The sequence below is a fragment of the Phyllobates terribilis genome, unplaced genomic scaffold (genome assembly GCF_046119375.1).
Source record: "Phyllobates terribilis strain yellow unplaced genomic scaffold, ASM4611937v1 Scaffold_4__5_contigs__length_816908805, whole genome shotgun sequence".
Classification (NCBI taxonomy): domain Eukaryota; kingdom Metazoa; phylum Chordata; class Amphibia; order Anura; family Dendrobatidae; genus Phyllobates; species Phyllobates terribilis.
In genome coordinates this window covers 55,790,251-55,808,231 of record NW_027362764.1, presented here as the reverse complement: position 1 = coordinate 55,808,231, position 17,981 = coordinate 55,790,251, and the positions used below count along the sequence as shown (strand labels likewise).

At 47.9% G+C, this 17,981-nt stretch overlaps 1 protein-coding gene across 1 annotated transcript in view; it reads left to right on the top strand.

Annotated features, from left to right (window-relative positions):
• The window catches only part of HEPACAM2 (HEPACAM family member 2), a 117,247-nt gene that overhangs the window by 33,586 nt on the left and 65,680 nt on the right, over positions 1–17,981 (top strand). Inside the window, exon 2 of the mRNA XM_073677355.1 lies at positions 12,425–12,781. Coding sequence (XP_073533456.1) covers positions 12,425–12,781 — 357 coding nt within the window. The remainder of the gene's footprint in view (positions 1–12,424; positions 12,782–17,981) is intronic.

Here is a 17,981-nt window from a genome sequence, read left to right as displayed (position 1 = left end):
TTACTGCTACATCTTTGTTCACAGGGCCTCATTTATTAAAACTTTATTTGTTGCCCGTAGCAACCAATCACAGCGCAGATTTCATTTTACCAGAGCAGATTAGGAAATGAAAGCTGAGCTCTGATTGGTTGCTATGGGCAACAAGTATAAAAGTGCTTTGAGACCATTTTGATAAATGAGGCCTAGAGAAAATTAAATAAAAAGAGAAGTACTTACCCATTTAAACCCCCGCTGCTCCAGCGCTGCCATTTGGGTTTTCTACTCCAGTTTTAATTCACTTAACTGAAGAGATGATGTTTCATTAACACACGTGACCACTGAGACCAATGATTGACTGCAGCTGTCATGTGTGTCAACAGAATGTCATCGCTGCAAGGATGTAAAGAAACACCATTGGAGCAGCAGCACGGTTTCTTTTTTTTATTCCATTATCCTCTATTGCCCCATCCTTTCTTCTTCATGGACAACCCCTTAACGATCAGCTCAGCGTATCGACCCTTTTGGATGACAAAATCGATTTGTAATAAATCAAATTTGTTGTGAATTTTTTGCAATTCCTTTTGCACAAATTCCAGCAAAATGGCGGCCGGTCACCATTTTGCTGGATCCTGAGTGCAATGGAAGGGGTTAAAAAAATAATCTTATACACACTTCCCCTCTGCCCTCCCTCCTACCTCTCCCGCCATTGCTGGTCCTCCAATCATCTCCTCTGTCTTCTATATCATTTTTTTTTCTGGGCTTCCACTGCTGCTGTATTTCACTAAACCCCCTGCCATCACATGGGGAGCGACACAAGTCACTATCGTCAATCTGAACATCACGTCCTACGCGACCACTTGCAGTGCAACACCCATCAATGACCTCAATGCTGTCTGTCATGTCCCACATAAATGTATGGGGCCCTAGTGAAGAATAGCAGCACTGTGTGTCACGCAAGGTTTAGGAAAGACTAAGTGCAACATGAAGGGAAGAGGGAAAATTGGGCCCAGACTCTAGGGAAAGGGGGTAGTGGAGATCTCCTAGCCTGACCTTATATCACCCTGTCTCCCCTAAACGTCCCTATATTGGTTCTGAACCAATCGTCACACAGGAACCTCGCCCTGTCTTTCCCTGGCATTTGGCCCTGGCTAGGGAAAGGAGGGGATAAGCGCTAGTCGATCCCCACTGACAACTAAAGACAACAAGGGGGAGCAAACAAGGGAAGGTAGCTTAGCTTTAGTCGACTTCAGAGAGATGAACACACGTCCTCTTAGCACCAGAGAGGAAGAAGTACTGCACTTGCTCCAAGCATTCACAAGGGGTCATGTGAGTATCGCCAGCACCTCCCTCTGGCGCACAGCAGGTATTTATACACCCAGGCCAGGGTGTTAATTAACAAGAGGAAGGTAGCCGCTGGGTTCTAGAGAGACTGCTTCTAAGAAGGTGTCTGTAATGCCAAACAAAGAGATCTCCTGCAACCAACTGCAGGGCGACTGTCTGTCACTTCTGACACACCCGTGACACTGTAAGTCCAGAAAAAATAATATGGAAGACGGAGAAGCAGATCGGAGGACCAACAATAGCGTAAATGATAGTAGGAATGCAGGTGAGAGGGGAGTATAAGATTAACTTTTAAATAGTTTCCCAACAGATTTGATTTGCACTGAATTTATTCAATGAACATTGAATTTATTGGCTGATTATAAGTGAATCTGCTGAATTCAAATTTTAGCAGATAAAATGGATTTATTCGTTTCAGAAAACCTCTTTCCCCTGGCTGCAATTTCTTTATAAAAAACAAACTGTGCTTTACTTATCCTCCCCAGGTCTAGCTCTCAGTCTCCCAAAAACAGAACTACAGCCAGTCAGAGAGCACTATGGCTAATGTTGTCTCCTTGGGCAAAATGATTGGCTGAAGTGCACTAGTCCCAGGGAGGATGAGGATTAGCAGATAATTAGAAGGTGAAATTAGAGTTTGGTGTTTTCAGTCAATGGGATGACAATCAGATGAGAGTGGGAAACCTGTTTACTTTTTTTTAGTACAGGGATCTATCAAAGTAAGAAGTTTATCATGGCATTAACAAATGAGATTCCTGAGAACCACAGTTTGTTGATACTTAACATGCTAGAAAATGTTACAAAACCATCTCTAAAATCTTTGGACTCTACCAATCCACAGCTAGTCATATTTTTTCTAAAAATGGAGGAAATTCAAAACCATTTATTACTCTCCTCCACGAGTGGTACACCAACAAAGATCACTCCAAGACTAAGGCCTATAATAGACTGCAAGGTCACAAAGAAACCCAAGGTAGCATCTAAGCAACTAAAGGTCTCTCTCACAGTTGCCAATGTTCATGAGTCCAGCATCAAGTGTACACTGAAAAACAACGGTGCGTGAGGCAGGACTGCAAGGAGAAAGCCATTACTCCCAACAAGAACATTACTGTCTGTCTACAGATTGCTAAAGATCCCCTGGAAAAGCCTGAAGGCTATTGTGACAATGCTTTGCCAATGGATGAGATCAAAAGAAAGCTCCCTGGTAGTGTTGATCGAGCGAGCAGTGAAATGCTCGAGTGCTCGGTACTTGAATCGAACACGTCAGACACTCGGATGTGCGTTACTCGAGTAGCGAGCATAATGGAAGTGAATGGCAAAATTGAGCATTCTCTCTCTATCAGGGTTTGGGCCAGTTTTGCTGCATCTGGGCCAGGACGGCTGCCATCATTGATGGAACATATTGAATTCTGAATTGTATCATTCATATCTATATTAAAATGTCAGGTCATCTGTCCATGAGCTGAATCTCAATAGAACGTGGGTCATTCAGCAAGATAATGACCCAAAGCATACATGTCATTCTACAAAAGAAAAAAAAAGGTACTGTTTTGGAACGCCTGAGTCTCAGTCCTGACTTTAATCCTATAGAAATGTTGTGGAAGGACTTGAAGTTCATGGAGGAAAACCCACCAATATAACAGGTTCAGCTGTTTTGTAGGGAGGCATGGACTAATTCCTCCGAGACGAAGTGCAGGACTAATCAACAATTTACGCAGTTATTGCTGCACAAGCGGGTGACAACAGATACTGGAAACAGAGGTTCACATACTTCTGCCACTCACAGATATGTGATATTAGATCATTTAAAAAAATAACCAGGTCTAAGATTTTTGACTAATTTCTTTGCTTTGCTCTTCAATATCTAGTTTTAGTAAAAATCTAATGTAGTTTTAAGTCAAATTTCGGCAGAAATATTGGACAGTCTGGAGGACTCACCAGCTTTCAAGCACCACTGTATATATACTGCATGGTATGTGCATATATATTTGCGCCCTATGGACAACCTTATCCAGCTTTACGCGATACAGTTGTATATTCTGGGGGTTTTATATTTAGTAAAAAAATTGGGGGGATTTCTTACCGAAATGCGAAAAAACGTCTATTCACGTCATGTCTGAGCCTTCTGTCAAATCAGTGTGCTGCTATATAGACACACCATGGCATCCAAGCTCCCAATATATAGTACGTGGTAAATATATTTGTGCTAAATGCCTCCGCATGGAATATAATACACTGTTCAGTACAGCAAATAAGGTGTGCCAACATGTACAAGCCACAGGCGTGCCAAAGAGACACTCAGTTATCTGTCAGCTGAATGGAGCACTTGGGATATGTTTGGCTCCTGGCATATATGGCAAATGTAGGGCTCTGACATCGTGAATATGGCCTCCACTGGTAATTAGTATCATCAATTCACTTCTACATTTAAAGGGAAAAGCCTTGTAACATGAGTAATGGTGTTGGGTAAAATTGTGGCAATTGGCTTCTGGTGGTAAGTGGGACATTCTTGATTGCCCTTTAGCATCCATTCAGTTGACCGGTATTCCTTACGACTTTCCCCATACACATGAACGCTAGGTTCTAACGAGCATGAATGTGTTTTTTAATGAGGAGATTAGAGTAAGGTGTTTATCCTCCCGTAGGACATAATAATTGGCATTAAAATTCAACATGTTTCCCTTCTCTCACTTGGTGGAGAGTCAAGGGGTCCTCATTCGTAATAGATGGTTAGGTGGTCTTGGTGAACTAGGCTGTCATTAAAGGGGTTTTCCTAAAGTTTGAAGTTATCTTCTACCCGTAGGAAAGGGAATAATTTGGTGATCACTGGAGTTGACGCCAGGGCTTCTGACTATTGGATCCCCCAGTGAATCTGAGAACGATACTATGGAACCCAAAAACCAGGTTCTGTAAAACCCTTTTTTGAATGTAGTGAAGGTGCATGGTCGGCCTCCACGCCATTCATTAGCAATTAGACTGGCTGTGGTAAAAGAGAGCTGTACTCTGCATCCTCTGGTAGTCCCATAAACGATGAATGGAGCATGCACATCTCCGCTCCATGAAGGAAGGACTTTATAGAGCCCTGTTCTTAGGGTTTTGGAGCCACTTTCTCAGGGTCGTTGGGAGATCCAGCATTCAGATCCACACCGATCAATAAGTTATCCAATATTTTATGGATGGACTATAAAGTTGGCCATACACATTGGATTAAAGCGTTTTTTACAAAATCACAGGTTCTCCTCCTATCCTGTGGATAAAGGATAATTTTGCGATTTTGGGAAAACCTCTTTCTTTAGTCCAATGTGTATGACCAACTTTACAGTCCATCCATAACATATTGGATAACTTATTGATCGGTGGGGATGTGAATGCTGGATTCCACAACAACTCTGAGAAAGTGGCTCCAAAAACCCAAGTTTTGGAGCGATGGGTTTAGAGTTTAGGACCCCCTAGGGATTTTCCATCCTCATATCATTGTTTTTTAATGGAGATGTAGTAATATTAACTTTTATGTCCCTTCATCATCATCATCACATGAATATCTACTGGAGAGTAACTTGGAACGAAATGCGTTGTGTCCGGGGTTGTATGTACCTGCACAGTTTGCATTTATAGCTAAAGATAAACAGGGAAATGCAAACAAGTAGCTTGAACAATACAGGTCTGTGTCAATATCTCCTGCCTACTGATTACTAGACTGTGCATGGCGCTGTATATCGGGGCTGGATGTGACTAATGTGCACCTCTAGTATCAGTGACCAGGACAGTAGCGAAGGGGGATGTCATCATTTATAGCTCCTGTTATCTATGGACATTGCCTAACTTTTATCACCTGTCTGGTTGCAATTTTTATTAACTTTAAAATCCATTATCAATATACTAATAAGCCTCTCAACTGCAAACCCAAAATTAATGGGGATTTCCAGGGAACAAAAATATACAAAATACAAGTGTGGCGCTCCTGAGGGTTCGGTCGCCACAGAGGTATTGCATCTCACCCAGAGGTGTGGTATCTCACTTTCAGGTAAGGAAGGAGTATGGCTCAGGACCCTAACACTGCATCCACTACACCACATTTCCGGGGGACAGGGCGATAATGCTCCTACGGGAGAGCACAGGTGTCCCTGGTCCCTGGCTGGAGTGGGGAAGAACCACCTAGAGAGGGGGAACTATGTAGTGGATGGGTGGAGGACGTAGATCCTGGGAGCACAGTGGTAAGAGGTATAATAGTGACGCGCCCCTGGGCCTGCTGTGTCGTGCGGCATCGCGCGCACGGGGGCTTACCCGGAGCCGGATCAGATGGGGGTAGTAGTCTCGTGGCGGTAACCCGGTCCGTGCCCAGGGTGTCAAACTAAGTGTGTGGCAGTCTTGGTAGATGTTGTTTCTGTGTCGACTACGCCACCCGTTGATTTGCGGTCACAAGGCCGCCGCTGCAGAACAGTCCGCTGAGGCCGGTAGTATGGGTGCAGCGATGGTGGTATAACCCCCAACGGGAGGGGTATGGCCTCAGGACAGCTGGTGCGGATGATGGGGGTAGTGATAGTGCAGAAAGGAGAGTCAGAGACGTGAGATGCAGTTTCAGGGTTTTTACTCACAGGTGTTCCTTCAGTCACTCTGGCCTTGAGTGACCACCCGAGCCGTGCTGCATCCACCAGGTGCTGGACTCGGCCAACCCCCAGGCAGTTCCGGAGCGTGGTCCTGAGCTTCCCTCTCTCTCTCTTTCTCCTGGCCGTCCCCACCAGGGATCCACCTTTGTCCGGTTCCCTTGGGCCTTCTATGGTAAAACCTTCTCTGGCTTTCCTGACCCTACTCTTGGTGTACCTTCCTGGTGGATGTGGTGAGGGTCGTGGCAAAGCTTGCCCACGACCTCCGGTTCCTGGTTAAGGGTTACTTTTGCCTCCGCCAGCTTGGGATCCGGTGCCCTCTTCTGCCAACCCTTCACCCTTTTTGGTTTGCTTCTGGGATCTTAGGGTTCCCTCTTTTCTGCGTCTCTGGGCCTTTCTTCTTCCTCTCTGCTTCAGGCCTGGCCCTGGAGCTGGGCCCAGCCGGAGCCACAGCTCCCTGTCAGCCCTCCTGGCTGAACTCCTCCTCAGAACTCTCCTGCCAGACTCACCCTATCACTAGATGGTGCCCACCATATATACTCCCTCTATGTGTGAGCCAAGGTGACCAGCACCCAATGGGCTCCTATCTCTATGCCCAGAGCCCCTCCCCTATCTGCCCCTACACTACTGGGATGTTCCACCCCCCCTCCCACTCCAGCCAGGGACAGACGCTGTCGTACCTGCACATCTACTTGGTGGGAGTACCGTAGTTCTGTCCCCCGGAAATGGGATGTATGTAGTGCATGCAGCCTACTGAGCTCAGTCCCACACTCCATCCTTACCCGGGAGTGGAATACCACACCTCTGGTTTGAGGTGCAATACCCCTGTAGCAGCCGAGTCCTCAGGGTGCTACATTCCCCCCTGGTAAATCACAGCACGTCCTCGGGCTGTAAAAGAATAAAACATACCAAAACATACAAACTTTTTAAAACATACACCAACATATAAAACATTATAAACATTATCAGATTCTAGCAATATAAACTTTTTCATATAAAACTCTTTTATATAAAATGTTCTTGAGCTTCTGGCCACTGTGCACTTGTGACCAGGTAAAGTGCCACAGTCACTGGGAGGAAAACAGTAATCCTCCTATAAAACCGGTAGGGGGCGCCTTAGGAAGCGCAACTATTTACAAGGGTATGGCCGCTCTCAGTCCTCGGCCAGGTAGAGGGAAAGAACGACCGCTCTCAGTCCTCGGTCAGTGGGAATAAGGGATGGCTGCTCACAGTCCTCAGCCTGTTAAGGGATAGGGACACACGGGTAACAGTTTGCTGGTCCCTACGGGGACTATACTTTACTGGTAACAGTTCTTGTACCCTTACGGGTAACTATTTACAGCTTCACTGTACCGTACTTTAATAACGGCATCCTCCTGCTCCTTCTTGAGGGTAATCTTCAGACCCGTCCGGGTCCTCTTGACCTTCCTCAAACCGCAGCTCTTCCTCAGTCAATCTGTGCACATGGAGAGCATATGGACCTTTGGCACATTGATGCCGGGTGAAGGTGACCTCATCACCCAGGTAAAGATCACGTCCTCTGTGTCCCTCCGGCAGATGGCTCTCGACGTCCCTGCGGGTGACAAAGACGTCGCCGGGGGTTCTGTGGTCCCGGATAAAACCCCAACCGTGCTGCAGTTGAAACTTGATTACGGTCCCGGTGGCGCGGGGACCATGGGCTGCACGGGGGTTCCGTCTGGTCCGGCTTTTCTGTTCCGCACTCTGTACTTGCAGCCGCTCCTCGCGTACCCGCCTCTCTCGCCGTTCCCGGTCGAAGACCTCCAGCTGTTGCCGGCAGCACTCTGCTCGCTGGGCTGCGGCCGCCCGGGTCTCATGGGTGAACCCAATGAGGTTTTCTCTGGTGGGGTCCCATTCGAACTGCGCCTCCTCCAACGGGAGTGGGGTGATCTTGGCGGGCGCCGGAGCCGGAATCAGGGGCTCACACAGAGGCCTTTCCTTCCGGAGTCGGGGATGGAGGTACTCCGGTGGCCACTCAAAGGGCTGCCCATCCGGGCAAGTGTGCTGGGCGAACAGGTCTTCACCCAAGGGTAGCACGGTGGAGGTTGAGGGCGCGATGGTAGTAGCGGCGCCCAGATTCACCAGGCCTTGCGACCAGGCCGGTGGCGCTCTAAAGGTAAAGGGCACTGTGGAGACGGCGGCGCCCGGGGGCACTCGACCTTGCGACCAGGCCAGTGACTTGGTGGAGATAGAGGGCTCTGTTGGAACTGCGGCGCCCTGGGGGTACTCGGCCCTGCGACCAGGCCGGTGGCGTCTCCTGCTTGGCCGCGCTCGGGGTTGAGGCGCGTGACGTCACAGGGGGCGTGGCCGCGGTTCCTGCTTGAGGCCTAGTCTGGAGCGGTGGCGGTGCAGCGACGGGCACGTTAGGGGGAATTTCAGGCTCTGCGACGGGGAGCTGGGGCAGGCTCACGGTTTCTAGGCTTGGGGTAGTGACGTCCCCTTTACCTGCCTCCGTCTCTTCAGCTCCTTCCACGGCGTCGTCTCCGGCCTTCATTCCTCCTGCACCATCCTCAGAGGCGGTCAGACTCCTCGTCTCGGGTGGCGTGCTCCGCTGGCGGGTTCCAGCCTGCTGGGCCATCTCCCTACTCCACTCAGTCAGCGTTTCTCGCTGCACCTGGGCCATCCTCCGTGCGAGGCCCTCCAGCGCGGTCTGTGCACGCTCCCGGTCTCAGGGGAGCTGTGCCAAGATCTCCACCAGGTCTTGTGGGGTGGTGGCTTGCAACAGGCTCCTGACCACAGGGTCGGTGCTGCCTGACTCTCCCTCCATCTCCGGGTGCGACCTCCCCAGACTCCTCCAGGCTGCACCCATCCTCACTCTTTTGTTCTTGATCCGCCCACACTGAGGGCGGTCCTGGGGCAACTTGGTGATTGTCAGTTCCAGGGGCAGTCCCCCCACGCTGATGGACATCTCTATCATTGCAGTCTCTGCTGGTGGGGGCGGTCCTTGCTTTTGGCGCCCTTCTGGGACCAGGCCCACGATGGGAGGTCGTCTCTTACCACCCTCTGGCACGCCCATAATGGCGTCCGCTCTGCCAGGGCGGGAAATCTTCTCAGATGGCGGGAACCGCCTCCCAATGGCGGGAAACTCCGTGGACAGCGGGAAAAGACTGCAGATGGCGGGCAAACGGCGGGAAACGATCCGAGATGGCGTCCGATGGCGGGGACCCTCTGGAATTGGCGGGAGACTCCTTTTTACGGTAAATGTGAACTTCTCTTCAGGCACGCAGTACCCGTCGGTTGCGGGCACGTAATCCTGCCGACTACGCCAAAGTTGACGCGCCCCTGGGCCTGCTGTGTCGTGCGGCATCGCGCGCACGGGGGCTTACCCGGAGCCGGATCAGATGGGGGTAGTAGTCTCGTGGCGGTAACCCGGTCCGTGCCCAGGGTGTCAAACTAAGTGTGTGGCAGTCTTGGTAGATGTTGTTTCTGTGTCGACTACGCCACCCGTTGATTTGCGGTCACAAGGCCGCCGCTGCAGAACAGTCCGCTGAGGCCGGTAGTATGGGTGCAGCGATGGTGGTATAACCCCCAACAGGAGGGGTATGGCCTCAGGGCAGCTGGTGCGGATGATGGGGGTAGTGATAGTGCAGAAAGGAGAGTCAGAGACGTGAGATGCAGTTTCAGGGTTTTTACTCACAGGTGTTCCTTCAGTCACTCTGGCCTTGAGTGACCACCCGAGCCGTGCTGCATCCACCAGGTGCTGGACTCGGCCAACCCCCAGGCAGTTCCGGAGCGTGGTCCTGAGCTTCCCTCTCTCTCTCTTTCTCCTGGCCGTCCCCACCAGGGATCCACCTTTGTCCGGTTCCCTTGGGCCTTCTATGGTAAAACCTTCTCTGGCTTTCCTGACCCTACTCTTGGTGTACCTTCCTGGTGGATGTGGTGAGGGTCGTGGCAAAGCTTGCCCACGACCTCCGGTTCCTGGTTAAGGGTTACTTTTGCCTCCGCCAGCTTGGGATCCGGTGCCCTCTTCTGCCAACCCTTCACCCTTTTTGGTTTGCGTCTGGGATCTTAGGGTTCCCTCTTTTCTGCGTCTCTGGGCCTTTCTTCTTCCTCTCTGCTTCAGGCCTGGCCCTGGAGCTGGGCCCAGCCGGAGCCACAGCTCCCTGTCAGCCCTCCTGGCTGAACTCCTCCTCAGAACTCTCCTGCCAGACTCACCCTATCACTAGATGGTGCCCACCATATATACTCCCTCTATGTGTGAGCCCAGGTGACCAGCACCCAATGGGCTCCTATCTCTATGCCCAGAGCCCCTCCCCTATCTGCCCCTACACTACTGGGATGTTCCACCCCCCCTCCCACTCCAGCCAGGGACAGACGCTGTCGTACCTGCACATCTACTTGGTGGGAGTACCGTAGTTCTGTCCCCCGGAAATGGGATGTATGTAGTGCATGCAGCCTACTGAGCTCAGTCCCACACTCCATCCTTACCCGGGAGTGGAATACCACACCTCTGGTTTGAGGTGCAATACCCCTGTAGCAGCCGAGTCCTCAGGGTGCTACAATAGGAAGGAACCATTTTGGTTCAGTGGTAGAAGAGTCGGTGGAGGAGTTCCAGTCAGACAGACTGAGGAGGAGTCAGGGAGCAGAGGCTCTGTATGGGCTCTGCTCCACAGGCGGGCCTAGTGAGGGGGCCTGAGCCTGGAAGGAGAAGAGAGGAGTGGGAGCAGGAAGGCTCCAAGGAGAGAAGGGACCCCAGGGGTACGGGCCGTGCAGCAAGCCACCTGTACGCCCGTCGCTGCCAGGAGGTAGGGGGGTCAGGCCAAGAAGGGGAACAGGGTCCCCCAACCAGCAGAGACTACAGGGCTCAACTGGGAACCGGAGGCTGCAGCACTTCAAGTACAGCAGGCCGTCCACACCAGCCACTAGGAAAGTAGCCACATAGGGTCAGGGGACGGAACATACGTCACCCGCTAAGGCCCGAGGACACTGGACAGAGGTGCCACTAGGTGTGAGATACAAGGAGAGAGGCCAGAGAGGACACACAGAAGGGGGTCCTGCTAAGTGCTCCAGAGTTACCTGGGAGTCGACTGAGCCCCTCACTCAGTAAACACAGGACGACGCGGGAAGTTATAAACCTGCAGTAATGACTTGGAGTGAAAGAACTGTGAGTAAAGACCCTGAGACTGCATTGCAAAGACTCCGCGTTGTCACTACTGATTCCCTGCACTCTCACCACCACCATCCACTCACGCTGCCCTGAAGCTACACTCCACCTGTGGGAAGTTACATCACCTAGCTGCACATACCACCAGCTTCAGCAGACTGCCCCGCAGCGGCGGTTACCAATAACCGCAATCCACAGGTGGTGTAGTCGGACATTAACACCTCACACAAATAGACTGCCACTGGTTTGACCGCCCTGGGTCACGGACCGGGTCGCCGCCACGGTGACTACAACCCCCAGCATCCACAAGGCCCAGCTCCGGGTACCCCCACGGCCCAGGGGGCGCGTCACAAGCAGCTTTAAATACTTAGTTACTTATATAGCTTTATTTGTTCTTTTCGGATATCCTGGGTTATTTCCATAGCTAATCTAGCACCTTGTGATACAGCAGAGAAGGGGGCTGGCTTTGCTTTAAAAAAAAGAAAAGTTAGGCAGCCCCCTTGACTCACTGCTGTGGTTATATGCTGTCGTGTACTGTGCAGAGCCAGATGCATAGTGGCATGGATCCTCACCGGAGCAGCAACCAGCAGATCATGGGACCAGAGCTGGGGATGAGCGGATGTTTGGGTTCGAGCGAACTTTAGTCCAAAGTTCGGTTCAGGTACCAGAACTGTACCTGAACTTAAACCCCATAGAAGTCAATAGGGACCCAAACTTTGGTGCTGTAAAATAGTCATAGTAAGGGCTAGGGGGCAGCAAAAGTCTCCCTCTCTCTCTGCTAAAATGGACTTCCAGAAGTCCGTGTTCAGAGTTCAGCACCGGTCACTAAGAGTCCGGTACGAACCCAGAACTTTACAGTTCGGGTTCACTCATCTCTAACCAGAGCTAAAAAAGACAATATTAGCAATGTACATAACTTACTATTTTAAGTTTGTTTCCCTGAAATATTCCTTTACCGCTTAAAGGGGTTTTCCTATTTCAACCATTTATGGCAGAGATGGATGGCAATAGCTGTCTCTATGTGATGGCCACAGGTAGCATAGCCGTTCTCGGCTGTACATATAGTCCTGGAGTTGAGCAAAAAGACTTGCAGGACCCTGGTTTAGTGACCACGTCAGCAATTCAGAACCCAGCAGACCTTCTTCCTGCCGCCCTTCCTCGCTCCTTTTCTGATTAGTAGGAGCGTCTTCACGCCACGTGCCGCAACTGTGACGTTACACCGTGCCTAATAATCAGAAGAGGAGGCGGCCAAAGACTTCCGACCTATCTTTTTTGCTCAGCTCTTCTGACCATTCCTCTTAACTATGCGTATCCCTTCAATGTGGGAACAATTTAGATTAAAAAAAATTAACCTCTTTCCTCATTTTTTTTTCCCCTAAAGTATTTGGCACCTGCTCTGCAGTGAAACTAACGGCACCATCTCCAACTATACATGGCACCGAGGGACAGCCTCTCACCCTGCCCATCCATTATGATGTCAACGTTCCTGCATCCGCCGTTCAGATCATTTGGGTGCTCGAAAGGAAGTCGGCCCCCCCTGCATGTCTGCTGACGTCCATCAATCACACATTCATACCAGATCTGGAATTCCAGCACAAGTTTACAATGAATCCGCCCAACGCCTCGCTGCTGATCAATTCAGTACACGTGAGCGATGAGGGGAACTACACCGTCAAAGTCAACATACAAGGGGAAACCACCATGTCAGCAACGCAGAAGATTGAGGTCACGGTGCACGGTAAGTGGCGCTGACCCAGCTCTGAACTCCATTCATCAATAGAGGGGTTTTTTTTTGTAACTTTTCTTTCTTCGCTTTGTGGTATTTGTTGACTTTTTTTTGCACCAAATTCTACAAAATGGGGCACAAGGTTCATGAATTTCGCACAACATGAATATTTTCTTATTTCTATCTTTAATTTTTTTTTCTTTCCGTAACTTTTTAGCTAAGAAAAAAAGTCACATGTTCTGCTAAAATTTTGCAATATTTGCACAAAAAGTTTCAGTCATACATAAAATCACACTGGAGTACATTTGTGCAAAAAATGTAGATACTTTTAAAAAGTCACAGTTGATGAGTCGGTCAAAAATATTTGGAAACTTCCAAACCCACAAACAGCGAACATTGACAAAAATGTGCAAATACATATCAAAAATTAATTAATTAAAAAAAGGCGCAACTTAAAAGAAGTGCAAAGGAAAACCCCAAAAACTAGATGAACAAAAAAGGTGCACAAACTGCACAGGAAATAATGAATCAGGCCACTATGTATTTTTTAGGTCCAATATTTATTTCTTATTTAATTTTAGAGCTCCAACTCTCCTGCATAAGCCACCACTAGGGGGAGCTCACTGCATACTGTGTTATTAAGTTTGACATATAGACAGTATGCAGTAAGCTCCTAAGCTCCCCCTAGTGGTGGTTGGAGGTAGCCAGAATTACCGTATGCCATTTTGATTTATCTATGCAAGGAATTTGGAGCTTTTTTTACTTAGAAATACTAGACTCCCACATCTGTAAAGATATGTGAAGACAGTAATAAACTTAGTATATTGGACTTATTTAGATAAAAAAAAGGGTTAATATGAAAGGGGTTGGCTCCGGCCCTATTGTATCCCAGTGTATAACATCCGGCCCCATTACCCCCAGTGTATAACATCCGGCCCCATTACCCCCAGTGTATAACATGCGGCCCCATTGCCCCCATTGTATAACATCCGGCCCCATTGCCCCCAGTGTATAACATCCAGCCCCTCGCCCCCCAGTGTATAACATCCGGCCCCATTGCCCCCAGTGTATAACATCCAGCCCCCCAGTGTATAACATCCGGCCCCATTACCCCCATTGTATAACATCCGGCCCCATTGCCCCCAGTGTATAACATCCAGCCCCTCGCCCCCCAGTGTATAACATCCGGCCCCATTGCCCCCAGTGTATAACATCCAGCCCCTCGCCCCCCAGTGTATAACATCCGGCCCCATTGCCCCAGTGTATAACATCCAGCCCCTCGCCCCCCAGTTTATAACATCCGGCCCCATTGCCCCCAGTGTATAACATCCAGCCCTTCGCCCCCCAGTGTATAACATCCGGCCCCATTGCCCCCAGTGTATAACATCCAGCCCCTCGCCCCCCCAGTGTATAACATCCAGCCCCTCGCCCCCCAGTGTATAACATCCGGCCCCATTGCCCCCAGTGTATAACATCTAGCCCCCCAGTGTATAACATCCGGCCCCATTACCCCCATTGTATAACATCCAGCCCCTCGCCCCCCAGTGTATAACATCCGGCCCCATTGCCCCCAGTGTATAACATCCAGCCCCTCGCCCCCCAGTGTATAACATCCGGCCCCATTGCCCCAGTGTATAACATCCAGCCCCTCGCCCCCCAGTTTATAACATCCGGCCCCATTGCCCCCAGTGTATAACATCCAGCCCTTCGCCCCCCAGTGTATAACATCCGGCCCCATTGCCCCCAGTGTATAACATCCAGCCCCCCAGTGTATAACATCCGGCCCCATTGCCCCCAGTGTATAACATCCAGCCCCTTGCCCCCCCAGTGTATAACATCCGGCCCCTCGCCCCCCAGTGTATAACATCCGGCCCCATTGCCATGGTGCCATTGGGGTAACAAGTCTGTCCATGACATTTCTTCCTCCTGAATTTTCCCCCATCACCTGTGAGTGATATTACTGAGAAGCAGAAGGAACCGCAGCAACTCAGCCACAAAGTGGAAACCCCGTAACGTCAAAGAGCGGGGGGGCCGAATGCTGAGGAGCAGGGGGCGGAAAAGTCACCAATGCTCTGCTGACCCCATAACTACAGAGTCCAGACCTTCTCTGGTATTAACATCAGCACAAACACTGCGATCCCACCGGGAGCTTCATGGCCGAGCAGCTGCATGCAGCCATACATCACCAAGCACAATGCTGAGCGTCGGATGGAGTGTTGCAAAGAAAAATGAATAAAAGCACTACACCTGTCTGTTTTTGCAGCTCTGCTCCATTGAAGTGAATGACGCTGAGCTGCAATACCAAGTACTACCCGAGGATGGTGCTGTTTTTGAAAGAAAGCAGCCATGTTTTTGTGATCGTGGACAACCTCCTTAACCCTTTCCCATTGGGATTTTTTATTTTTGCACGTTCGTTTTTTCCTTCCTTCTTCCAATAGCCATAACTTTTTTTTTAATCTTTCCATCGCCGTATGAGGATTTGTTTTTTGCAGGATGAGTTGTCCTTTTGAGTTACACCATTTATTTAACCACATGATGTACAAAGAACGAAGAAAAACGGAAAAACATTACAGGTGGGATGAAATGGTGAAAAAAAACACAAAACAATATGGCGGGAAAAAATTACCTGACGTCGTGATTTTTTAGGTTCATACAATTCAAGTGGTGCCAAAATGGTTTTGTTTTTCATATTTTACTGTCTAAAAATTTCAGAAGTTTTTTTGTTTTTAGTCTCCATTTTTAGAGAGCTGTAGATGTTTTTTTTATTTTTTTTTTTGCTTTTCCTCTAATGGAGCAAGCTGAAGTTTTTTTTTTGAGGTGCATAAGATGATTTGATTGTTTTTTTTGGTAGAAATGCGTCATCTAAAAAGTGGCATTTCTAGTAATTGTTTACATTGTACGAGTTAATTAATTTTCTATTTTCATAGATCGGACTTTTACTGATGGGGAGAAAAAAAACTAAATTTTCAATTATTTTTGAACTGGGAAAGGGGGGGGGGGGATGAGTCAAACTTTTGTGTTTAATTTTTAAAAAAAAAAAACTTTTTTTATTCTTTCCTACTTTATCTTTTTGATTATTTGATTGCAGGGCTGGTCTTAGACAAAGTGGGGCCCTAGGCAAAAGTTTAAAGTGGGGCCCCAAATGCTGACATATTGCACCATCACACAGAAACACACTGTGACAGCCCTTCAGATATTTGTAGACAGCTATTAAGTCTCCTCTTGGCTTTCTTTTTTGCAAGCTAAACCTTCCCAAATTCCTTGTAGGACATAGTTTGCAGTCCGCTCACCACCCTGGTAGCTCTTCTTTGAACTTGCTCCTTCTCTGAACTTGCTATTCATTTCTTTTGTAAAGCTGCAAAAATTGCTTTAGAAAAAAAGCTACAAATGCTTCAAAAAACTCTCAAAACCGCTTTAGGAAATTCTTCAGGGTAAAAACCCTCCTCTTTGGCTATCCCCAAATAGATTTTTTTCGAGGAGTTTTTGGAGCAGAAACTGAGCGGAAACTCTCCAAATCTTCCTTAAAAACCCTACCACAAAAATCCTCAAATTTTAGGTTTCTGCTTGAAAAACTCAGTAAAAAGACTCAATGTGCACATACCTAGAAGAGGAGATTCTTGAAAAGCTGCCTCAAAAACTCTGTGCACATAACCTTAATTCTTCAAGACCGGCGTGTTTTATTTTTTTTTGCTCATACTGACGAGGGGGTGTGGTGGAGTCCTGATTCATAAAGTTACAGGATTTTTGCACAACTCCGAGTTCTGAATTTTGCGATATTTATTTATGTTATTTATTTATTTTTTCAAAGCAATTTACGCAAGAATTCTGGCAAAATTGCCTTGATGAATCGGGACCTAGGTCTTTTTGCTGAGTTTTTGGAGCAGAAACTCAACATTTTTGTGAATTTTGGGAGAAGTTTCTCTCCAGAAAATAAACAAAAAGACTCTGCATATAGCGCCTTAGGATATGTTCACACTGTGTCTGAGAAAATGCTCAAAAGTATGGACCTATTCATCTCATATTCTTATGTTCAGAGTTTTGCTCTTCTTTTAAATGCTTCAGATTTTCAAAGTACACCAAGAATTTTAAATAAGTGACATGTCCATTTCACAGGTGTTTTCTGCCGGGAAGATGCTCAAACCTCACAATACAAGTCAATGGGAAGGATAAGAAAAAATGAGCAGAAGATGTCTGAGTATTTTTGTGCACATCTTTCAGTATTTCCGATAGGGTTTTCAACATTGCTTATGGATTCAAAAAACACGTCCATCAAATGGCAATAAAAAAAAAAGCCTTGCAAACCACATAGGAATAAAAATGCCCCAAAAGAAAAACTATCAAAGAACAAACACAAAGTTACGATTATGAAACATCAGAGAAAAGATTTTCCTGGAGTGTCTTCTGCTTGAAAAACAGACATTTATGAGCCCTAAAAAAAAGACTCATACCCTCTATGTTCGGAAAGTTTTTGAATACCCCCTCAAAAAAAAAATTGTCATTAGTAACACAGCAAAGACAGGAAGGAGGGGGATGCATCCGCAGTTTCTCAGTGAAACAACAACGGGGTGAGGAGGGCACGGGAATCACACCGAGACATAAAAAATATTGTACTTGGAACTCCCTATAAGTCCCAGAAGTGCTGATTATTCACCACATACCAAAACCGAAATTACACAAGTGACACCACGGAAAGTTCTCATACCAGTCACCACAATTAGTCTGATATTGTACTGGCCGGACATTTTTGTGGTATTTGCTCTACATTGGGTCTTTCAGGTGTAAGTTTAGGAACAATAGTAGGTAAATAGTAGAAATATAAAAGGTGTGCAAAAGACATCTGTTACTCCAGGCCACAGTCCATGAGCAAACACATGACACTGAATGAAAGCCATCATTTACAGAAACCATCTATGAGCGACGCCAACAAGCTTTAAAGTCCAAGTAAAATAAGATTTCCAATCATTCTGATAATTTCTGATTAAAATTACTGCAAATTAGCTCTCATAAAGAACAAAAGGGACTAAATCAAATACCTCCTAGAAGTATCTACCCTATAAGTCAACGTCCAACCCTTTAAGAAGATGCAACACAGCCAGGGATAAATACCGAGCCAGAAACTCTTTTACAGACAACCTGTTTGGGGTTTTTCACCCCTCATCAGTGTAGAACAGAGTCTGGCTGAGTGTAACACCTTTGAGGCAATGTGGGGAAT